This window comes from Cotesia typhae, unplaced genomic scaffold (assembly GCF_013202065.1).
Source record: "Cotesia typhae breed Kobodo isofemale line unplaced genomic scaffold, CoteBio_Ctyphae contig_42, whole genome shotgun sequence".
NCBI classification, from domain to species: Eukaryota; Metazoa; Arthropoda; class Insecta; order Hymenoptera; family Braconidae; genus Cotesia; species Cotesia typhae.
In genome coordinates, this window is record NW_027423751.1 from 1,319,535 (window position 1) to 1,343,941 (window position 24,407).

Here is a 24,407-nt window from a genome sequence, read left to right on the forward strand (position 1 = left end):
TGCAGGATAATGCTCGTCCTCACACTGCAGTTCGTACGCGAACTTTTCTCCGCGCCAACAACGTAACAACGCTTAATCATCCAGCGATGAGTCCTGATTTGAACCCAATTGAGCATGTTTGGGACATGCTTGGGCGTCGATTGCGGCGAGACTATCCTCATGCAACTGCACAATCTTCATCAGTTGACTCAAGCATTGTTACGTTGTTGGCAAGGAATTTCGCAACGTGATATTCGACGATGCATCAACATGCAAGAGCGTTTACGAGCTGTGATTCGGAACAGAGGTGGCAATACACGGTACTGAGCAGTTACTGCCGTGCGTACAGAGGTCATTCGGCAGCTGCAAACAGACAAACACGCAGACAAAGACACACACACACACACACACACGTGTGTGTGTGTGTGTGTGTGTGTGTGTGAGAAGCATAAATCCGACCGAGCAACCTCCACGTGGTACGCTTTGGGTAACGCTAATGCCGGCGGTAAAACAACAGTCGAAAAAAATTGAGAAAATTTCGAAAAAAATTTTCGAAAAAAATTGAAATTTTTTTTTTTCAAATTTCTTGAAAAATCAATCTCTTTGATCGAAAAATAAAGAATTTTGAAAAAAATTTTTTCAATGGAAAAATGAATAAAAATCACAAAATTGCTCATAATGGTGATTTTTGCGAAAACACAGAATTTGAAGCTTCTGGGCACTATGAACAAAAAATCGCAGCGCTTTGAATTTCTTAGAGATTTTAGGGGACACTTTGAAGTTAAAAATTACCAACGATATCCTTCGTTCATCCATTTTATCCAAAGTTATACCAAGTTATCCAAATATCCTTAATTATGCGAATTTTTGTCTTTTTTCAGTCCGAGTTTTCAATTCAAAAAAATTTTTTCTTCAAAAGCGGTTTACGTTTTCTTATAGAGAATATTGTGTAGTTTTCAAAACCCTCCTTCGATTTCCTATACGGTCATTATTTCCAGAGTTATTGATTTCCAAAGTCAAAAAAACTTTTTGCTTTGATTGACGATAACTCCGCGGCAAATTATCGTACAGGCTTTTTGATTACGTCAAATTAAAGGGTATTGAATTTACTAAAAGAGCTTTTAAACGAAACAATCGAAAAAATTTTTTGAAGCCCGTAGACCTTTTTAAGACGAAAAAAATTTCGAAAAATTTTTTTCAGTAGTTTTCTTAGGATTTCTCCAGACTTGACGATGACAAAAATTTTCATGGTCATATCTAAAAACTAGACACTTGGAGCTACAATTTGCTTTTTTTTTTTTTTTTCTGTGCGATCATTTTCCTCGGAGTTACAGCTCGCTGAAAATCACCAAAAAATTTGGAATTTTTTTTATATCCCTTAATTTTTGTGACTAGTGTATATAATATGTATATATAAATAATATAAATATAAATATAATATATATATAATACCCATATATATATATATATATATATATATATATATATATATATATATATATATATATATATATATATATATATATATATATATATCAAATACAAAATATTGGTTGCATATCCCTGATTAGAAAAAGTGCTTTGAAATGATTAAAAACGATTTTGAAAGATTAAAAAAGATTTGATGTGGATACTATATAGGTATACTTTTAACATGGGTTTAATCTTTGTAAATCTCTTTTTCTAATAAGGGATAATAGTAGCAGTGTAAAGGCATCGTATCCTATATTAGCATTGTGTTTTAGTATTTCAAGTTCACGTGAAACCACAGACGGACATATTACGTAGAAGAGAGCAGTCACTCACTTGTTTGTCTACAGTCTATCTACAAGGTTTACGCACGTGTCGATGGGGAAATTAGTGGTAGGGGCAAGGGACTACAAAAAATACTTTGGTGGTGTCGATACTATAATTTATTATTAGTATTCGGTGATCTGTGGTCCAGCACGCTCGGTTAATGATTATTTTATTCATAAGTATCTATCAAAATAAGTTGTGGACTAATTAAAAAATAATAACAATGAGTCATGCATTAGTATTATTACCGTTAGAATCAAATGAAAAGAAAATATTAGAAACGTGTTTCATCTTGGATTTTGAAAAATACGATACGTATCCAAAATCACATATTTATCGTTATGATGATGGAAAAATAAAATATAAATGTGCTATACTTCTTGTGCCTGGTAAGTGAAAACAAAGAAAGTATCTAACTATTTTTTTTTTTTTTTTTTTTTTTTAAAAACTAAAATAAAGTATAAATTGTAGGTGAAGATTAATACATAAAAAAACATATGCAAGATATATGTAATTGTTTACAAAATTTTTTTTTTGTGTAAATTCATGTTTCTACGAAGGTAAATTTACAAGATGTTTGCAAGCTTCAGTTTCTACATATGTTTAATTTTCATTGAGGAAATCTGATTTAATATAGTAATTAGAAAAATTTTAACAATTTAAAAGAATATTGGATTCCTCATATCGTTAACGTCGCAGACTATTAATTTTTTTTTTATAAATTAACAACGTTTATTGCCTAGTGAATTATTTTTTCTTCTTCTGAATTAACTTTTGTGACTTTATTATCGTTTTCTTCTGTAAGTAATGGATTTAATAAGGTTTGAAATGAAACTGAATAATGTTGGTAACGATTTTTTTTGAGATTTAGTGTTCTGAAATGTATTTTATTTTAAATCTTATTCAAATTTCTGTTATTCACAAATACTGCTCAAGTCTTTAAGTAGAGAAATATTTATTTTTTGATAAAAAAAAAAACGAATGTATTATCATAAAGAAAATGTTTTTATAAGTCCTTTTATTCTTGGTGTACGTGTACTTTTTCTTTTACATATTAAAGTAATTTATAAAGATTTGAAATGTTGACTTGATCAATCAAATTTATCACACTAAAGTCAGCAAACATCTGAAATTTTTAAGAATTTCTTTTAATTCATAAATTTTTATAAAAAAATTAGATTCGAAGTTTTTCAAAATTTCTGTAAGTGGAATAGAAAAAGAAAATCTTGTAAACAAATTGTTTGTTATAATAAATTTTAAAAAATTATTAGCCGTGTGCTTTGTACACTATTATTAGTATTTAAACTTTATAAAAAATACTATTCTACAAGACATGAATAAGTATTTTAAAACAATTGTCAGAATGAATTTCTATTTCCGAAAAAATAATAATAGTAACTATATCTAATAGTTTTATACCATTCTCTATGACATTAGTATATTTATTATAAATTTTTTTTGTCATAAGATTCTTAGAAACTCAATCTGAAATTTGATTGTCAGCTGAAAGTATTTTCAAAATCATTTTGATATAGTTTTTTGTAGCACAAATAATTCATTATGATACATTTCAGATTCCATTGAAGAATTGGAAGAACCAACTGATCGTGTGCGCATACTAAAAATTAATCCGTCATCTCTAGAGTCATCTTCAGAAGAAGAAGAAACCGAGACGGTGAAAGCGAAAAGAGTGAGAAAGGTAATTTCTCTCCGTATTTACATTAGGTTGGAATGATATTCTAAAAGTTATTAATATTCAAAAATTTTTAATTTTTTAGAACAAAAAATTGAATTTAGTTTCTGTCAAGAAAAAAAAAGTTGAGGAAATTCTTAATGCTTACGAAGATAGTAAAATTAATAAAACTGTAAGTATTGAATAATATAAAAAAAAATTGAAATAAGAATAAGGTAGTATTACTACGGCTTCATTGCTATGAATGCCATAATTAACGTTTGAGAATCATTTTTTTTGGTTTATTTTTAAGAATCCATCGACTGTCTCAACAGATGACCATGACAAGGAAGAATTGAAAAGTACCAGTGATGACTCCGAGAATGATGATATTACGAAGTTAAGAAATGTAATTTCGGATGTTACAGAAAATTAACAACAAGACATATGATGACAAACCTGGATGTAGTAAGGTATGTTTTTCCTTAAATATATTATGATAGTGATATTTATTACAAAATATTCGGTATTGATTGAAAATACACAATGAAAATAGAAGATTTTGTTATGAACATAGATAAAATATTTCGATCTATTCTCGATATTTTTGTGCTTTTAATGAGACACAATTTCTGATACATTATAGTTATAAATAAGTAATTCTGTTGTAACCGGGGGGTTTAGCCCAGGTCCAGTTAGCTACCCCTTTCCTCTTTAGAAAGGGCGCCACTGGGATTTTAGACACGGTGTCCCAGAAACCGGGGAAGCATGAGAGGGAAAAGACAGGGTCGTGAGAAGTCTGAGAAAGGCTGTAAATAAAACTGAGAAAAAATTATTTATAACAATTAAAGTGATTTATTCAATCAATCTACAAACTTAACAATTTCCTTATAACTAACTTAATTGTGAGAACCTCTCACCTACGTTGGCCCTTGCCAATTATTCTTACAACTTAAACTAACTTAATCGTGAGAACCTCTCACCTACGTTGGCCCTTGCCAATTATTCTTACAACTAAATAACCAATTTTCTTAACCTCGTTACTCCGACGGAATATCTCAATATCTTAATTTCCTCGTCAACCTGACGGAATCTCAATTAACCTAATTCTTCGTCAACCTGACGGATTCCTTATTCTATCATTTTCCTTACTTATCTATAACATCGTCCACCGGACGCTAACTCAATTTTTTTTCAACATTTATTACCTCTAAGTTTCCGAAATTTTATTCCAAATAATAATCAAATTTTTCTAACAGCTCTGAATACAAAATTATCAAATTCACAAAATTTATCACTTGTCGATTTTCTAATCTATTCATTTCCTACGATCCTAATCACAAAATCTACAGAATTATTCTTCCAAATTTTCCAACCAAAATTCTTTAAAACTCAATAATTAAAATTTCTTAATTAAATTTAGCAAACGGCCTAAATTTATCCTTCTATAATTGCCAAAATTTTGAATACATAAATTATAAAGGACTTCTATTCTAAACTACGTACTTGTTCAAATTTACCAAATTTCCTGAACTAAATTTTAACTACTTTTTGATACTTATAAACCAAAGACCGAATTGAATATATTTATTTTCTTATTTTCCAGTTAATTGATAAATGTCTTAAGTTCTATTGTCTTAACTACTAAGTGACCTTGACGAACTTAACTCGAATGGAATTTGCTAATACGTAAAGACTATCCGAGATGATTATATTTATTCTCAATAAAAACTTAGATTGGTTAATTCGGCCTAATGACGATTAGAATGGCCTGAATAACCAATTTACCTGAAGTTCCAATTAATTCTGTCAACGATGGGGGTTGTCCAAGAGCAAGTAAAATTTTGCGAACAGCAACTTCCTTCAGCTTCTCGAGTCCGTCAATTCTTTCCTCGTCTCCTCGATCTCAATTATCTCTCGTACAAATTCTCTCTGTAAATGCCGATAAATAAATAATAGATCAAATACAAATTCGTCAGCCTAAAGGCCTGACGGGATGAAATTTTAATAAAGATTTAGAATATAACGGCTCGCTTCGTTCCTCTCTTTCGTGAAGCCTCGAGCAAATTTTTACTTACGTTAATTTTGATGGTAAGTTTTAGTAGTCGCTGAGCACTGTACACTTACAAGTCTCGTCCGCCAAAAAGGTGCTGTTTTCGTCTTCGCCGGCTCTTTTATAACCTCTCACTCAGGTTCTCGAATTTTCCTATTGTCTCGTTCCCGCTTAGTTTTTCTGGGGACAGCGATGGGGACTTAGCGATCCGTACGACCCGGTGACGAGTCTTACAACTAGCTACTCGCGCTCAGAAGGTACGGAGTAGTCCCTACTCACCGCGACAAGATAATAGTGACTCTAGCCCCGCGCGGAAATTCAAATTCCCTCCCTGATAGCCAGCGATTTCTCAGTAAGTGTTGACTTCCAGCAGTTACGGTGAATTTATACATCAAGTTGGCGGTAATTCTTCTTTCAACAACAGTTGTAAGCAAATTGACGGAAATCTACGGCCGCAACTTGAATACAAGTTAACAATCAAACTTGTAGTTAAATTTCCTTTCAACTTTACTACAATTTTAAGGAAATACTTGTACAGCAAGTTTTGACGTCTATTTGCAGAGTGAGTTATAGGTAACTAATAGGTAATCGCTCGCTTTGGCAACTCTTTCCGTCAAGTTTGCTTTAAATTGCGGACGTAGATTGACAGTAAATTATAGGTAAGGTGGCTATCAGAGCTGTCACACTGTAGTAGATCAATTTCATAGAAATCTCACCGTTATTATCATCCTAAAATTTTTTCATATCTAATAATAAATTATTGATTGAAATAAGTTGATTGATTTGATAAATATGTTTAATTATTAGAATGGCGGCACAACGATGACAGAAGTTTCTGACAAGCGAGGGTCGAAGATTCATGTAGTCAACCAACAAAATGTAGGATTAAAACCGGATCAATTCCACGATTTGAAACGACAGCAAGAGTTAGAACAGCAGCAAGAAGAATTGGAACAGCAGCAAGAGTTAGAATGGCAACAAGAGTTAGAACGGCAGCTGGACGTCGTACCAGAGCAAGGGTTAGCTCAAAGACCAATAGTACAAGATCAGCAAGTAATTAGAAGACCGGAGGGTCCCCGTCACCGTAATGAATTGCGAATAAATCAGCAGCATCGATTACTGGAGGCTCAGATTCGGCAACAGCGACTGCAAAACAGAAATGCTAATTACTTACAAAACGATCAATTTCTTGTTGGTGATAATTTTTACATTTCAAGTGCTGCATATCGTGATGCCTGCAACGCTGATACTCCAGCGAAATTTATCACCGGTATGGCGGATGCCATGTGGCCGCGGAACGTTCTGATTGGAAAAGTGGTTAGAAAACAGAAAAATACCGGTAACAGACAAGTTTTTACGCCTAGGAAGATCGAGTTATTGTCATATCATTTTGAGTTTCTTAACAGATCGCAATTATTCAGAAGAAAGAACGCGAATAGAACTTAAAAAAATGAATACATATTTAGGCCGAGCAATAACTTCTGCCAAAAAAAAATTGGCACTATAAAGTAAAGAACCAAATATTAGAGAATACGACACTAGACTGTTTAAAAAAAATCGACAAATTTTTTATTTTTCAATTATATAGAAAATGTTGTTAAAAATTGTGAACAAAAATACTGTGAAAGTTTCAGCTCTGAATATTAGTATTAAAAGGTGTCGCATCGTGAATTTCAAATTCCCATTTAAATAACATGGGAACAACGTTCTCTTAGATTTTCGAATTTTGTAACTCACGTTAGAGATAATATTTTTGAATGATCAAAACTTATTCTTATAAAGAATTTTACGCTCGACAAAAACGGTTTTCTACAGTTTTTCGATATATTTATTTATTTAAAAGTTATTTAATATCGAAGTTGGATCGATCTAAAATTTTTACATTTTCTTATTTCCCGAAGCAACCATTAACTTTATTAAAAAATTTTATGTAACATTTTTTGTAGAGAATTTAATTTCCTATAACATATTTTTTAAGAAGTTTGTGACATTTTCTACATTTCGTAAATTACCCGCAAAAAACTAAAAATTTTTTTAAAAAAGTGTCATTTTACTGCTTAAAATTAATGTTTTGTTTTTTTGCAGAAAACTTACGATATGTAAAAAATATCAAAAACTTCTTAAGAAATAACTTATAGGAAATTGAATTCTCTACAAAAAATGTCACATAAAATTTTTTCATAAGGTTGATGGTTGCTTCGGGAAATAAAAAATGTAAAAATTTTAGACCGATCCAACTTCTATGTTAAATAACTTTTGAAAAAATCAATATATCGAAAAACTGTGTAATACCTTTTTTGTAGAGCGTAAAATTTTCTATCAAAATAAGCTTTGATCATTTAAAAATATTATCTCTAACGTGAGTTATAGAATTCAAAAATCCAAGAAAACACTGTTCCCATGTTATTTGAATGGGAAATTGAAATTCAAGATGCGACACTTCTTAATATTAATATTGAGCTCAAACTTTCACAGTATTTTTTTTTTTACCATTGTCAACAATATTTTCTATACAATTAAAAAAAAAAAATTTATCGATTTTTTTTAAATAGTCCATAGGACACATAATTATTTGATATATTATTATTAAAATATTTATTTAAAAATAATTTATGTTCTTTTAAAGTTAAAAAAAAAATATTATATGCCAACTTAGAATTTAATTATTTGGTAAAAATTGAGGATAGTTTCTGTAGAAACTACAAAAATTTTCTGATGGAAGTATTGATAAAGTCTAAAAACTCTAAACAATTATTTTTATTCCCATATTATTTATCTGTTAAAAGATTCACTAACAAATAAGAACTCTGAATATTTCTTTTTAAAATGATACTATCTACTTAATATCTTAATAACTCAGAATAATTCTGAATAACTCTTCCAGCAGCCGCACAAATTTTTCATGGAAAGCTTTAATTACTCATAAAATCTCCGAATAACTTTTTCCGAAGCCGCACAACTTTTCTACGATAAACTTAATTAACTCTTACTAACTCTTCTGGCAGAGTCCCAAATCTTGCAAATACTCTAACTTATTAAGTCAAATAAAAAGTTTTTTTGACTCAATAATACTTTTTCAGAGTTTCTAAGAGAATTTAAAAATTTCAGAATTATTATTCATACTAAATAAAAATTTTTTTGAGTTTATTCTGAGAAATTTTTCCACAAGGGAGGGCATCCAGCAATCGCATTGATGCACATTAATAACACGATCAAAACGAATAATTGTTTGAAATTCATTTTTAAATCGTTGATGGTAGCTTTTAATAAAAAGACTGGTAATTATAATCACAGTTCGACCAAAATTGAATCTATTTTTTTACGCTTCGAATTTATATTCAAATTGAGCAAGTGATTACGTTTCGTAATTTTCAAAGTAGTTAACGTTATCTACCAACGACCTATATTAAAAACTTATAGACTTTATCAGTATTTTTTTGAACATATTGAATTATTAATAATTAAAATTAAAATAATTTCCTAATACCAGAGTATTGACGAATATTAATTATAATGCTTTTAAAAACATGAAATAAGGTCATTGTATTGTTAGAATATCAATTTACGATTTTTGATAATTAATTGTGAAATGTAGTGAGTGGGTTGAACAATTATAGAATAAAAAAATTTGGAAAACGGTTGACCCTAAAGGTCATCCCTGCAACTTCCCGCTAATTTCATATTCAAGCGCTCAAAAGTCTGATTCACAGAAAGAAAAATTTCTTGACTGAAGAACAAAATTCTTGGCTCAAGAAAATTTTCGGGTGCCTAAAGGAAGACCGAAGTAGTGTTGGCCGAAATAAAAAATTTTTCTTGAAATTCAATTCTTGGTGGAAATAATTTTTTCTGAATTTAAATGTCATACATATTTGATATATTGGGTAGAACTCTATAGCCATGAAAGTGATGACTTAAACAACCGATAACATAGGTTCCGATGACTTGAATTCCTATAGCCCAGATTCCGATAGCCAAGATTTTCGATTGGATATAATTCCGATAACCAAGAATCCCGATGAAATAGAAACCGTTAGCCTAAATTCCGATAGCCAAGATTTTCGATAGGATATAATCCCATTAACCCAGGATCCCGATGGAGTAGAATTCCCAATGCATCTGCGAAAAAATTTTTATTCAGATAGGTGGCGCTATTTGATTGCAGCTCAAATTTTCCATAATACTTTAAGACTGTTTACATCAAACAATAGCATATTATAAGGAGTAATTTAAAAATTTTTAAAGTTTTAAAATTTTGATTCTAATTCCGTATAGAACTAATTATATTTATAATTAATTAATTAATTAATTTTAAATAATTAAATTGAAAGGTATAACACCAAATTAATAATGAATTTTTTTTCATTTTAAGATTTTTTAATTATTTTAATATAAAAACTAATCACTCAAAATTTATAAAATTTTATTTTTCAAATATACCATAGCTACTATTAACATTTTAATTTTTTAAATTAGTTCATAAAATAACTAATAATAAAATATTATTTTTTTAATTTCATCCAAAAGCACTTTGACCGATGACAGAAATGTAGATTTAACAAGTTGAGTCCGGCAGGCTGGAGATCGAGTTAGCTGATGAAGAAGATGCAGAGGAAGCTTCCGATTCCCCAGAGAATATTGATGAAGAATGGAAGAAGCTATTGTTTTTTTTATTGACATGACCGTGCTCGAAGAATTTGGATCCATCATGCGGGCTGAAAAATGCGTGCCTCAGGGAGAATTTAACATTCTTTGAGCTACTATTTTCAAAATAAGGAAACTAGAAAATAGAATATTAGAAAATCGAGCTTGCTTTCACCAACATATTTATTATCGACATTTGAATTTATCTATATTATTACAAATTGCACTGTAAATCCAAGTGTTTTAAAAGTGACTACAATGCTTCTAGATAGAAACAAAACACTTGGATTTACATGTGTATTTCTTAATTATTGACATTTTTAAAAATATAAGGTCATCTTGAAGTTAAGCACATCGGAACTGTTCATTTGAGTACACACACGATTTTTTTCATATATTATTTATATATATGATATTTCTCATATTTGTGAAATTTATAAAATACATTTAAAGTTCGTGTGTGTATTTAAACGAAAGATTTCGATAAGTGTAACTCTATGATGAGCTTTTATCGTTAAAAATATCATCAATGCACAAAATACAACTTCATTACTTAATTATTGATATTTATGAAGATATAAGATCATCTTGATGTTTCGCTCATCGAGACCTATCATTTTAATACCCACACGAATTTTTTCAAATATTTTATAAACATTTTCCATATTTGTGAAATATATAAAATACATAAAAAATTTCTGTGGGTATCCAAATGAAAGCTGAATAAAAGTTTTTTCGCAAATGCATTGGGAATTTTACTCCATCGGGATCCTGGATTAATGGGATAATACCCTATCGAAAATCTTGGCTATCGGAATCTGGGCTATAGGAATTCAAGTCATCGGAACCTATGTTATCGGTTGTTTAACTCATCACTTTCATGGTTATAGAGTTCTACCCTAAATTTTTATATTTAATTAAGACTTTTAGATACTTTAGGGAAGTAGTGTCACCTACTTTAGCTGAGAAAAAAAATATTCTCACCTTGAGAAAATTTTTCTCTTGAATATTTGATACCCATTTTATATTATTTTAGCGTGCGTTCAATTATTACCTAAGAACTTCGGAATAATTCCGAAAAAAACGCTTTTTTCAATTTTCGTTCGTTCACGATATCTCTCGAACGAATCACTTGATTTTGACGGAACTGGTGGCAATCGACGTAGTTTTTCAAGTTTAAGAGCTAATGAGTTTTTGGAATCGATCGGTAAAGTCGTTTTATATTTTAGAATCTTGCTAATGTCTGGTGCCAACATAAAGTTCCCCAGCGCAATAATAATGAGGGTGACACTCATGTTATCATGGGCTCTACCATTGATACCGGAAAATTTCCGAAAAGAAGCTTTCCAAATAGTCACTGAGACTTAATTTGTAATTGAAATCTCTCTCTCTCTCTCTCTCTCTCTCTCTGCTGACTGATTGTTGCAGAAAACAATTTAACTATCTCCTGGGAAATTTAGAAACAAAAACAAGACTTGCCTCGATAAAATCTACTAGCTCTAATACCTCTTCAGTTTCCAGTTTCAAATCTGCCAGCTCTTCTCCTCTTGATCATACATTTAAAGCTCGCGGATCTACCTCACTTGTTCGTTTATCAACAGCTCGTGTATCAACCTCATTGAAATCACCTGTCACACCAAATACACCGATATCGATTGGTCCAGACTCAGTGTTTCATTCACCTATCACACCTCCAACAATGGCCCAGCTACCTTCAAATTGGTCTGAAAAGTCGCTTGACGATAAGATGACAGCTATGATGGAACAGTTTTTATCATCCAACATGTTGGTAAATAAGAAACTTGAGGAACTTAGTACGCAAATCGCTGACCTCAAAGATTCGCAAGCTGCTACTGTGTCTGACCTTTCGGAAGTTAAGGAAAATGTTAAAATAAATGCTGATTCAATTTCGAAATTAAACTTAGACATCAAAAAATTAAAAGAAGACAGTAAAACTAACATGAATATAATACATAATAAACTAGCTGATCTGAGCAAACTAGTTACTCTTGAAAACAGTGTAGCTTCATCTACTTCATCTCTATTAGGAAGTACTACTGAGTTGGTAATCTCAGGTATTCCTGATTTAGTGGCTGATAAACTATCACCTTCTGAAATTGTCCGCTGTTTTAAATGCTCTAGAGTTACCACATTTGGTCAGCGATGTTTTGAGTGTTCGTAAATTTGTAAATAAAGATAGATCTAAACAACATAAGACTACCTATCATTCCTACATTATTGATTTGAAGTCTTCTCGAGTACGTGATTTCATTATAAGTTCGAAACGCAAGTCAAAAAATCTTTTGGCTAAAATTGTGTTTCCGGACTATGTTGATCAAAATTCCACATTTGCTATATACGTCAATGAATTTTTTTTTATTACCAGAGACACATAAATTACTTTTACAAACTAAAGAAAAGGCTAAGTTAAAAAAGATCAAGTATGTCTGGGTGACAAGTGGACAAATTTTTGCTAAAAGAGAAAATGGCTCTGAAATAATTAAAATTAAATGTGTTTCTGATCTCACTAAACTAGATTAACAGTCAACTGATTCAACTAATAGCTCAACTAAAAATATATCTTCATCGCTAAATGTACTTAGTCTAAATATAAATAGCCTTGTTGGCCATACTGCTCAATTCTTGAATTTGATTAATGATACTCAACCTGACATTATTATCCTTGTTGAAACGTGGTTAAAACCCTCACACGACAACAGTATTTTTTAAAATAAAATTTTTGACCATTTGTTGATTTGACCATTTGGATTATTAATTTTGTTATTGTAAAGTGATAAGTTCTCTGATAATTACTGTTAGATTCTAAGTGTTAAATTCTCCAACTTTGTTCTTTTATCAGCTGTTATTAATTGAATAATTTATTCAGTATGTTAGTTGAATCAGATAAAATAAATATAAATTTTTATATTAGATCTTTATTATAGTTTATGTACTTATATAAATTTTTCTATTATTATTGTATTTGTAATTCATATTGTATTTAAAATTGCCATTTGGCTTGTGCCTTGGCATTAATAAACTATCAATCAATCTCTCTGTGTGTGTGTGTGTGTGTGTGTGTGTGTGTGTGTGTGTGTGTGTGTGTGTGTGTGTGTGTGTGTGTGTGTGTGTGTGTGTGTGTGTGTGTGTGTGTGTGTGTGTGTGTGTGTGTGTGTGTGTAAACCTCTCATAACTTTTGAACGGCTTGACTGATTCCATCGCGGTTGGCACCATTCGAACGGGCTTGACTAAACTTAGATTTCGAATACAATTTGGACCAATTCGAACTGTTAGATTTCGAGAAATCTCAAAAAAACTATAAAAAATTTTTTTGGAATAACTTTTAAACGGCTTTATCGATTGATTCCAAAAACTAATCAGCTCTTAACATTAAAAAACCACGTCAATCGCCAAACTTAATTAAATCTTAACGTACACGCCAAGGGTCGATTCTCAACCAATAAGCTGATTTCTAAGACCAGCTTGGGATTCAAATCCACGCCTAGCCGGTGAGTTATTGGAATATTGTTAAAATGCAGTAATTGATTAAATAAAATTATTAAATTAAAAATAAATTGTTTTTTATATTGTGCTTGATTTTTAGTTCATCTCGTGGTGTATTTTTATCGATTATTGTACTAAACAAAAAAATAAATGTATGGAATTTTAATTTGAATATTCAAAGGTCGCTCGAAAAAATCTAAAATAATGCACTAATAAATAAAGCAAATTCCCTGATTCAGAAAGGTGATTTGAAATAATTACCTCCATGTTAATTGTATATCTATATAGTATTCAAATCCGATGGTTTTAAATCATTTCAAATTAGATTTCTTAATCAGGGTTATGAGCGACCTAGGTATTCCCCTATTTTAATATTCCCCTCTCATGCTTCCCCGGTTTCTGGGACACCGTGTCTAAAATCCCAGTGACGCCCTTTTCAAAGAGGAAAGCGGTGACCAATTGAACCCGGGCTAAACACCCTGGTTACAATATCGTCGAGATTTCTCAACCAATCAAAATAAACTTGTACATTTTCTTATTGTGCTTTGAAAATTGTGCCGAATGCTTTTGTACAAAAGAAAATCAAACGCCGTATTCAAAAGCTATAGTTGTTTATTAAATACATTTTAAGCTCGAAGAGGTCAAAATGTGAAAAACTATGCTTTGAGCTTGAAAAGCTCAAGTATTAACCAAAAACACATTTTAAGGTGCTTTAAATCAAAACTTAGCGGAAAGTTCTAAGAAACAGTGCAAAAAAATTATATTTTATAAAATAAAAAACCACAGAATTTTGAAATTTAAAGAAGAGAAATAATCAAATTCATGTTTTTTTTTTGGCTCAATTTTTCGTTTTATAACATTTTTTTATAAGATTTTTTTTTGTTTCCTGATTTAGGAATTTTTGAAAATTGAAAGAAAAAAAATTTTTTCTAAGTTTTTAATGTTTTTAAAAAATCAAAAACGATACAAAGTTTTTGACATTATTCGTTGTAGAAATTCAGCATATTTCGATTTTTCATTCGATTATATTTTCGAAGATGTTTTTTTTTTATTACTTTAAATTAAAAAATCATTGTTTGATTAACATTTCTTATAGCAAGAAAAAAAATTTTTTTTAGTTAAAAAATTTATGTTTAAAAATAAAAAAAAAAAATTTTTTTTAAAAACATGTACATTGAATAAAATCTATTTAAAACTAAATTGTTACTAATTTCAGTAAAAATCTTTTTAAGTATTGTGGCGGATCAGCGTAGTGGTAATTGTTTATGCTTCAAGCGTCCCGGGTTCGACTCTCGTCAAGGAACGGATGTCAAATGGTGTTATTCAGTGAAAAAAACAATCGATTACTACTTAATAGTGAAAGACTAAAACTATGATGAACAGAAAAAATTTTTTTTATCGCGATAAAAATGCTTGGTCATGCATGATTGCCAGGCATGTAAAAGCATGATCATGCTTCACCACATATGATCATGAATGATTATACAAGCCCTTGCGTGGCAAATATACATGCATGAAATTAACGCCTGATCGTACATGTTCATGCATAATGATTTTTTCCCGGATTTGTATAATGTAAATTTATTTCTACTAGACATATTTGAAATTTTTTTCTATTTTATCTAAGTCTAGATAGACCGTACTAAATATATCTTTAGAAAGATCATTTTTTTAATCACGTCTCGTATAAATTTATAAATTAAATAAAAAAACCAAAATTCCTGTCACGAAGATACGAATGACGAAATCTATATGCGGAAACTATAATTATGTAGTTAGTTTTTAATCTCTCCAAGAAGTATCAAGAAAAAATGAAATTTCTAGAAATTCGTTTAGTACTGCCCACCGGAAGTAAAAATTTAGATTTTAAACCGTCTTTTTTAGAATTGAGATATGAAAGCTTCCCGTATTCAATTTATTTAAAGCATTATATTTCATTACATTCATCTCGCGCATTTTATTTAAGCGTAGTCATACGACATTACGCTAGACTCCGTTATCTGAATTCAGCCTTCTATGAACACGGAACATGTGTATTTACATTTACAGTAAAATCTTTTTAAAGTTTCGCATGTAAACCTTTTTTGCTCTTGTTAGAAGTAATTGATTTCGCAAATGGATTCTCTCAGAGTACTATAATTTTGTGTACGAAATTTTTGTAGGGATTTTAGTGTTTAATCAGAAATATCTATGATTTATTGTATAAGTAGATAACAACTAAATTTTACATTGTAAAATACTCTAGAAACTTCTGGTTAAATTTTTTAAATGACGCATGATTAAGTGCTATCTGTTAACTTTTCACAAAGGTTATCATGCCTAAAGCTCCATAAATTCAAATTGTAAGGATTCTCGGTTCTGTAATTTCGAATGTATCGATCTTTGGTGTTAAATAAATTTATTTTTTTTTCAATTAAAAAATTTATTTTTTCATTTTAAAAATAAAAGTAATCTAAATGTACTATTAATGACAATTCGTATCAATTATTATAACTGGCAATAAAAATATGAAATAAACTATTTTTTTCTGGATTTTTTTGTTATATCGATAGCACTAGGTAATGGAATTTTCAATACAAGTACATCTTTGTTGTCTTTACTTGGAACAGTTCCAACAATCCGGGCTAACTCTGTTAATTTTCGAAGACCCAGGCGACAAGTAAATACTTCATTAAATGATTTCAAATCTAACTTGAAATCATTCACCATTAAAGCTAAAATAATGCTATGGATTACAGCTTTGTCTCTTATACTGACTGGGCGCGCCCTATAAAAAAGTTATCAAATAATAAATCTGTGTCATTTAAAATTTTTGATAAAAATTACTAAATGAAGTTGAAGCATACCTTCCATTCGCGCTCAACATACTATAAGTATTTATAACATAATCACTTATTTCTGGAATCGCAGATATCTCCGAGCTTCTTTTTTTGGCTTCTCTAACATTTATACTTATCCATTTTGAAAGAGCATTTATAAATTCTAGGATAGCAAGTTTTGTTTTTTTTTTAGCGTCATTGTCTATTCTTCTGAGAGAACTAGCAAAGAATGGTGCTTTTCTAAAAAATAAAATTTTTCATTTTAAATGTGTCGATTAAAAAAATGTGAACTAAGCAAAAAATTGTTCATAGATACCTAGTTTCTTCATTTTGTAATAAACTATCACAATTCTCGCACATCAAAATAAGCTTTTCTGCAGGAATAATATCCTCCAAGTTGTAAACCTCATAAACAACTAATGCGGTACGATTACACGGAGGTAAACTACTAAACTTTTCATCGATTGTTTCAACTTTCAAATCATCTTGATCAACTTCGATCTCTGAAATGGATATAAATTTAATAAAACTTAATTTCAAATTAAAAAAAAAAAATTAATTAGTCGAAATTGGTCGTATTCATACTAATTTTATTAAAAATATTCATTTTCACCATTTGGGAATGAGTAATGTATTTATTTATACACTGAAAAAAAAAAGTTGTAACTTGAATAAAGTGGAAAATTTTTAAACAAAAAAAATTATTTTGAAGAGTTTCATTGTCTTGAATCAAATAAAATTTACCAAAATAAACCAAGAAAAATTTTTTAGTTTGAGGATTTTTTTACTCAAATCAAGAAGATCAAGTTCTTCATAATTATTTACTTGATTCAAGTAAATTTTTTTTTCTGTGTATATTAGATATTGAGATGCCTGATGAAAATTCAATTAAATAGTTGACCCTTTGCTAAATTAATAACGAGTATTCAAGATTAACATCCTGACATTCAAGCTCTTAATAAAAATGAATATATTTAAAACTAATTAGATTATACAATTACTTACGAGAAACAGTTTCTGCAAGTTGATCTTGAACTGCATCTATGCTAATTTGCATTTTACTATTTTGAATAGTTCTTCGTTTGACTTTTTTTGAACCAAATTCTTTATTGAGTAGATTGTTTTGATTATCCTCACTGTTTTTATTAGATATCAACTGTTTTTTAGTCGTTGGAAATACCAACCATCTTTCTGCTTGAATCAATTTAATGTTACCTGTTTTTTTATTGTGAATTGCCAGCATAGGATAAGTTAATTGATTTTTTGGACGATGTCCCTTGTAAACAACATGATTATTGGAAATTCCTAACAAGGGTTTTTTCTCCCTTTCATCGTAAAATAAACCACATTTCATTTTCCTGACCAGATTATTTTGTAGCTTACCATTTTGGAATTTCACTAAAATTTTACACAGTTATTTTAATGAATAATAAAAATTAATTATGAAACTCAAAATATTAGACTGTCGACAATTTTAGAGATTTTTCGTTATGAACAAATTATTATAAAAAAATTAATAGAAAAACTCCGTATTTAGAAAATAAAAGTGTAATTATTTAAAAATATTTTTTTAGATCAAATTTAGTTAGTTTAGTTTATTAATAATTATGCCAAATGGTAAAGATAAAATATACAAAAGTATATTTACATTATTGTGCATTTTAAACTAAATATAATACATTAATTTCAAGAAAGATTTGAATTTATAAATAATTAATTAACAATTTTAATGAATAAAATAAAATAATGGTTAGTCTGCTTATTTCAGCATCATAAATTAATTATACGCATCGCTCTCAAACTAGAAGTATGTTACAATATAACTTACCAATAATTGGTTGAATTTTCGTCGGCTGAATGGAGACATGAGAAACAGTTCCTTTTAGTTTCATTGCAAAAGATAAATTGATATCTATAATAACGCTCTAATCAAATTTATGATATTTCAATGTCAATACACTTTATTATTAAGTCTAGTGCATATGAATTGAAGGTTAAATACCACGATTTAAATTTTACTGACAATTCTGCCCCACGTGTTCGACTATAGGCCTGTTGAGTTTTCGGTTGGGTTATATTTTTAAGTTCATTTAGTTTTATTTACCCCTAAACTAAAAAAACATGAACGTTTGAAGTTATTCAATAGTCGAAACTCGAAATAAGCGGGACACGAATCATCATTGGTTAAAATTAAGGCGCACGCGTAGCGCGCTATTTAAATTTCTGGTTTACCTACACAGTGTATTTACTTGTCACAGCTGCTTGTAGCGCATTTCGGAATACGCCCTGTAGGTGATCATAGTAAGCAGCACTATTTTTAAAAATTTCATGTTTCTAATTATTTTCTGAAGAAATTTGACAATCCAGTAATATATAGCTATCGCAACAGCTTATCGTGTGATATTTCTCGAGTTAATATTGATCTGGTTTCTACATTAAATCCACATTACTTTCCAGAAGAAAATTTTTTCTGGTAGAGGAAATCAATTTTTTTGCTATATAAACATTTTTTTTTATTTTTTAAATTAATAGTATATTAAACCCCTAGGGCAGGAAAATAAGAAATATCTCAGATCACGTGTGATCTGGGTGAGTAATATACTATATCCAAGAATCGTTAAGGTAACAATTTTCATCTAAGATAAATATATTTTGATCTCAGAAAAACATTGCCTCCTGGCCAAATTTTGTTTTTTTCATATTAAGATTTAGTTTTTCAGATTATATGCAATTCAGTAATATCTACGAAGTGAAAAATATCTCTATCTAAAACACTTTTCGTTATAGCCGACAACAATTTTTCTACGAATAGTAAAAAAGTAAGAATCATTAATTTTAATAATATATACCGTATATCGTATTAGGAAATCATTTACAGACTCTCAAATAATAAACAGTTAATATATAATTTTTCAAACACAGCAAATTTCATCCCGAATTCGCCAAATAATAATAATAATGATAATAATATTACAAAATAAATTCGAATACCATGCATTCGAATTAAAAATTAATTTTTCAATTTTAATCTCATTATTCGAATAGAGCTCAATTTCCAATTTTTAACCGAAAATTCATAACAATACAATTGCTACTCTTAACGAAGAAATGGTTAAGACAATTCATTTTGATTTCGAAAATGTGGTACCGCAGAGATAGCAGTATACTGAAGTACGTATCTTTACAAATAGTAACCAGTGTAGCTGGTTATAAAAAAATGACTTTGTGGTAAACATTGACGTCAAACCTTACTGTGGTAAGGTCTTGAGCATTACCCAATTATTTTTAAAAAATTCGTGGATACTCTGTGTACGATGGGATGATTAAGAAAAAATTTGTTTATCTTCAACCCAATATCGGTCTTTTGTCATTTTTATCGGCAAAATACAAAAAAATAATTTTTTTGCCTCGTCTGATTTTTATAACTAACTAAATAACCATGCGCTTCACAGAATCTTTTTATTTTTATTACACATTAAATTACTTGAACGATTAAAAACCTATTCTTTACCTCTACGGGGAAAAAATTCCTATTTGAGAGCTAATTTTTCTTCATGTACGTATGTTACCACGAAAGTTTAAAATAAATAAGTAATCCAGTAGTCCTATAATAAAATTGAGATGAAATGTATGTGACATCAATTTATTCGTGATGTGATTGGTCGAATATATCATAATAAGCATGAAAATATATGCCAACTCTATATTCAGGCGCTGAACTCTATATCAATTTATAGTACTTGATAAAGAAAGACTTTGTGTAATAAAAAAAATTAAGATGATTTAATTTTTTGTTTATTTACAGTATCATTGATATTATTTTGACTTACAACTATTGTCATTGAAGTTGAACTATCGGTTAAATGAGCAACTTTTCGCCGCCTTGGTATAATAATTTTTTTAGTAGAACTCGGAATAGATATCATAGTCGCAGTATTTTTTTTTTTGATAAGTTCTAAAGGATTATCAAGTGTGCGATTATTGATATTTTCTTTTGAACTATTCGATGAATCTTTTTTGTCTTTTCTCATTTGATCAAGAGTTCTGTTAGTTGAAGCGTCAATAGTTTTTGATTCATTGTTTGATGAATCCAATGTTCCATGCTTCTTATTTGAGATTGCTTCAATTACACCATTTTTACAAGAAACATCTGTATTTATGTGAGAAATATTTTTTTTTGTATTTTGCTCAAGTAGATTTTTTTCTTGAATTTTATTGTCTTTATGATAATCTTCTTCAAGCTAAAAAATAAAAAAATTATCACAATTAACATATTTATTTTTTTATTTATTTGTTATAAAATATAAAACAACAAAAGCAAAAATTATCACGTCTATAAAATTAGGATTGTCCTATTCAGTGTCGTCGTTGTCATCAACTGTTACTTAAATAATTTCTAAGATAATGATGATAATGCGAACTTTATGGAGTATAAGTATCTATTTTTCAATTTTCTAAATTAAAGGACTACTTAAAAAAAAAAAGTTGCTCATGGAGATTTGATTCAAATTTTCAAAACCCATTTTCTACAGTTGAGTCTCATTATGAGTCCTATTTGTTTTCTTATTTTTTAACCAAACTCGCGTCAATATAAGAGAGATACTAATAGGAATCACAACGAAACTCGACTAAGTATAATGTAACAATAGTTAATGCAAAAGATATTTATAATTAAAAAAAAAAAATTTCCATACAATAGTCAATATCTCGGCAGTCAGTAGTTGCAACGATAGTCAAAGTATTCAAAATTGAAACTAAAGAGTCAGGCAAAGTGATATAGGTAGTTATTAAACTCTGATAAGAATTTTCTAAGCTCAAGAACAATTAAAAAAATAATTTAGAAATGCTCTTTTGGTATTATTTCTTTTCTTTACATCGCAAATGATATTGAAAAAAAAGTTGTTATCTTAAGATTCTGAAACTAGACACTGCTTGCTTTAAAATACTTTTGTTGGATTCTAGATACGAATATTATTTACGAGTCACATCCTTTAAAAAACACTAAGAATATTTGAAAATTTCTTAGCTTGCCTAATTTATAAGAAAGAAAACCATGTTTAAAATAAAAGGGTTAATGGGAAATTTGATTCTAAAATCACTTCACATACAGTGAAGTTCAACTAAAATCAACTTAATGGGGCTCGAAATTTCTACGAATAAAAATTGTCGAGTGACAAAGTTGTATACGATATATATATATAAAAAAAAAAAAAAAAAAAAAAAAAAAAAGAGAGAGAGAGAGAGAGAGAGAGAGAGAGAGAGAGAGAGAGAGAGAGAGAGAGAGAGAATTAGAATAATAACAGCTTTCCTTGAATTTGAAAATGAGAGTTGAATTTTGCGAGCGTCAATTTAAGCGAAATTTTAGTAAATCAAATATTTCTGATATTTAAGTTAAGTATTTAAATATTTAAGCATGTTTAATATGAGTAAAGATATTGCACTTATAAGTTTATCTGTGCCTTTACATACTTTTATTCGCTTATCAAGATTGATGCTGGAATCCGTTTCGTTTGATCTTTTTGAAGATTTTTATATAGATTTTGACCGTCTTGATTGTTACTTGATGAAATCAATAATTGGTTTTCTTTATCTCCTGTATTGATGCGATTCAATTTTTCATCACTTTTTATCTCTTCTTGAATAATAGATTTGAGATTTGATTGTTTTAATTGAATATTTTCTAACCTAGCAGTTTCTTCTTCTTCACGTAATTTTTTTAGTCTTTGACCGAAAACAGTAGGCACAAAGTTATCATTTTCTTTTAATTTTTTATTTGGAACAAATGTTAAAATGATCGAATTATCATGTGCGAGCTCATTGACTTTACATATTGGTTCCTCTTTAGTATTGATTTCGTCAAATTTATTCTGGGATTGAGATTTGACATTGATATCATTAGGTGTGTTGAATTTAAATTGTTCAGAAGAATTTCTACGGAATGTTTTATTGTTCAATCTGCAAAAAAAAAAAATAAAAAATAAAGCATTACTGTGGTGAATATTCTAATAACATTTTAAAATTTATACTGCAAAATCGTCAGATAGCGATATGTCGAGAGCAGAGCACACCTATACGCTCGCGCGTTGAGAGGCGTGTAATAACAATCGGAACAGTACTTACTGTTGTCTTAATTCAGCGATAATACGATCTTTTCTTACAATTTCGTTTTTGGCTGTCTTTAAAAGTGATGACAAATTTATCTTCAAAGTATTGTTGATAGCTTCTAAATTTTTAATTTCTTTTTCCAATTCTTTGGTGTGATCGTCTAATTTTTTTGTTTCCAATTTCAAGTCTGAGATTGTTGAAGAACACTAAATAAAAAAAGTAAATTTATGAAATCAAGGACTGGATAAAGAAATCAATTCGAAAAAATACGCATAATAATTTTAAGAAATTTTTTACTCCTATTTTAAAAATTTATCTTAAAAAATTCTTTTGATCGTGCAGTAATGAAGAAAAGTTCATTTATAGCTAGTTAGAATATATAAAAAAATGAAGGACCTTCAGATACTTTATATAATTATATTATTAATCTTCATTATGTTTTCATGTATTCTACGATATCTAATATTATTATATAAGTCACTTTGTGATTTCGAAAATTATCAACTTTGTCCAAAGTTACCCCTCTAGCCTACTTTAGATGAATAATTAGTTTAAAATAATAGAAATTTAATGACAGTGAAATATTTTCTCTTAATTAGATATTAAAAAATAGAAAGCATGTCCAACAGTGTGTGCACTCATAAATTGAGTGTTATTTTAATTTTAAGATACTTGAGTTTGAAAATTGAGAAATATAAAATTAAAACACAAATTCGACAATACATTGCAGATTAAGGTCAACTGAAAAAATTAAAACAGCTGTTGATCAATTTTAGTTTAAATTTATGCTCCCGTGTTCAAAATCCGCGCTCAAAAAAAATCTATTTTATATTTATAATTAAAGTTGTCTAAAAGTGGCCTCTCCTCTATTAATCCACAGTAGTGGTGACTGAAACATATAATGATAATAAAATTGTGAGATAAGTTTACGTACATTTTCGTCTTTTTTTCGTCGAAATTTTCCAAATCTCCATAAATATCAATATCATCGTCCATTATGATTGTTACCTGAAATCCACAAAACACTATATTTGCACACTGTAATTTATAAAACAATTTCAATTTAAAAGTATTTAATACACATGATCTTTTGAGAATGTAGTACTACCTATTAGTATTTTTAGAAAAAGTACTTTTCATAAGTCTAATTATAACCTAAATATGGAGATCTTCGAGTGTGCGACATTTTGCAGAACTGGATATGAGATTTCGTATGTTAAGGTTGGCCAAGTGGTTGTACTAAACATTGTCGTATCGTGCCACCTGGTTGCGACAAGACTCATTGCAGAAATTGTGAATAAAACAGATTTCCCAAATAAATGTAACGAAAATCCAATAATAGATGGCGGATACATGTGCATTTTTAACTTTAATATAATTTTTATAATAGTTGTGAGCTCCATGCGAAAGCATAAAATATATTTATGCTTTCGCATGAAGCTCACAACTATTATAAAAATTATATTAAAGTTAAAAATGCACATGTATCCGCCATCTATTGGATTTTCGTTACATTTATTTGGGAAATCTGTTTTATTCACAATTTCTGCAATGAGTCTTGTCGCAACCAGGTGGCACGTTACGACAATGTTTAGTACAACCACTTGGCCAACCTTAACATACGAAATCTCATATCCAGTTCTGCAAAATGTCGCACACTCCTTTGAATACTTTGAATATATAAACTGATTTATAATTGAGCAGTAACTGATTGACAGAATATAGAGAAGAGCTATAGTATCCCTATAATGAAAATAAATGAGTGTGTGAAGTTAGTCAATTGTTACGTCCCTACCTTCATTCACAGATGTCGCTGATAGCAAATACGCGCGCTAAT

The 24,407-nt window shown here is 29.4% G+C and overlaps 3 protein-coding genes across 5 annotated transcripts; 1 reads left to right on the forward strand and 2 right to left on the reverse strand.

Annotated features, from left to right (window-relative positions):
• The first annotated feature begins 1,582 nt into the window (after positions 1–1,582).
• On the forward strand, positions 1,583–14,999 carry LOC141528047 (uncharacterized). 3 transcript variants are annotated; one of them, XM_074243887.1, is made up of 5 exons: positions 1,583–2,165; positions 3,351–3,475; positions 3,555–3,641; positions 3,762–3,921; positions 14,863–14,999. In XM_074243887.1, the coding sequence occupies exons 1-4, from the start codon at positions 2,000–2,002 to the stop codon at positions 3,882–3,884; spliced, it is 501 nt and encodes a 166-aa protein (XP_074099988.1). In that variant the 5' UTR covers positions 1,583–1,999; the 3' UTR covers positions 3,885–3,921; positions 14,863–14,999. The 3 variants fall into 3 exon arrangements, with proteins under 3 accessions (XP_074099988.1, XP_074099987.1, XP_074099985.1); XM_074243886.1 differs by lacking the exon at positions 14,863–14,999 and adding an exon at positions 6,309–6,448 and having other exon boundaries at positions 1,590–2,165; XM_074243884.1 differs by lacking the exons at positions 1,583–2,165; positions 3,351–3,475; positions 14,863–14,999 and adding an exon at positions 6,309–8,413.
• Positions 15,000–16,163: 1,164 nt separating this feature from the next.
• Positions 16,164–18,911, reverse strand: LOC141528046 (uncharacterized). Its single transcript, XM_074243883.1, has 5 exons — positions 18,294–18,911; positions 17,471–17,863; positions 16,782–16,968; positions 16,493–16,705; positions 16,164–16,413 (listed from the first exon to the last, which is right to left on the reverse strand). Exons 1-5 carry the CDS (start codon positions 18,355–18,357, stop codon positions 16,164–16,166), a joined length of 1,107 nt encoding a protein of 368 aa, XP_074099984.1. The 5' UTR covers positions 18,358–18,911.
• Positions 18,912–20,243: 1,332 nt separating this feature from the next.
• On the reverse strand, positions 20,244–23,566 carry Flash (FLICE-associated huge protein). Its single transcript, XM_074243838.1, has 4 exons — positions 23,501–23,566; positions 22,586–22,776; positions 21,935–22,420; positions 20,244–20,706 (listed from the first exon to the last, which is right to left on the reverse strand). Exons 1-3 carry the CDS (start codon positions 23,564–23,566, stop codon positions 21,937–21,939), a joined length of 741 nt encoding a protein of 246 aa, XP_074099939.1. The 3' UTR covers positions 20,244–20,706; positions 21,935–21,936.
• Between the last annotated feature and the right edge of the window lie 841 nt (positions 23,567–24,407).

Bases quoted from the DNA above. Each gene is read 5' to 3' on its own strand.
- LOC141528047 (XM_074243884.1), top strand. From the start codon at position 3,868: ATGTTACAGAAAATTAACAACAAGACATATGATGACAAACCTGGATGT. The intron at 3,922-6,308 runs GTATGTTTTTCC...TTTAATTATTAG, and splicing joins ACAAACCTGGATGTAGTAAG to AATGGCGGCACAACGATGAC.
- LOC141528046 (XM_074243883.1), bottom strand. From the start codon at position 18,357: ATGAAACTAAAAGGAACTGTTTCTCATGTCTCCATTCAGCCGACGAAA. The intron at 17,864-18,293 runs GTAAGTTATATT...GTAAAATTTTAG, and splicing joins GAAAATTCAACCAATTATTG to TGAAATTCCAAAATGGTAAG. The intron at 16,414-16,492 runs GTATGCTTCAAC...ACTTTTTTATAG, and splicing joins ATGTTGAGCGCGAATGGAAG to GGCGCGCCCAGTCAGTATAA.
- Flash (XM_074243838.1), bottom strand. From the start codon at position 23,566: ATGGACGATGATATTGATATTTATGGAGATTTGGAAAATTTCGACGAA. The intron at 22,777-23,500 runs GTAAACTTATCT...TTTTTTATTTAG, and splicing joins AAAAAAAGACGAAAATGTAC to TGTTCTTCAACAATCTCAGA. The intron at 22,421-22,585 runs GTAAGTACTGTT...TTTTTTTTGCAG, and splicing joins ATCGCTGAATTAAGACAACA to ATTGAACAATAAAACATTCC.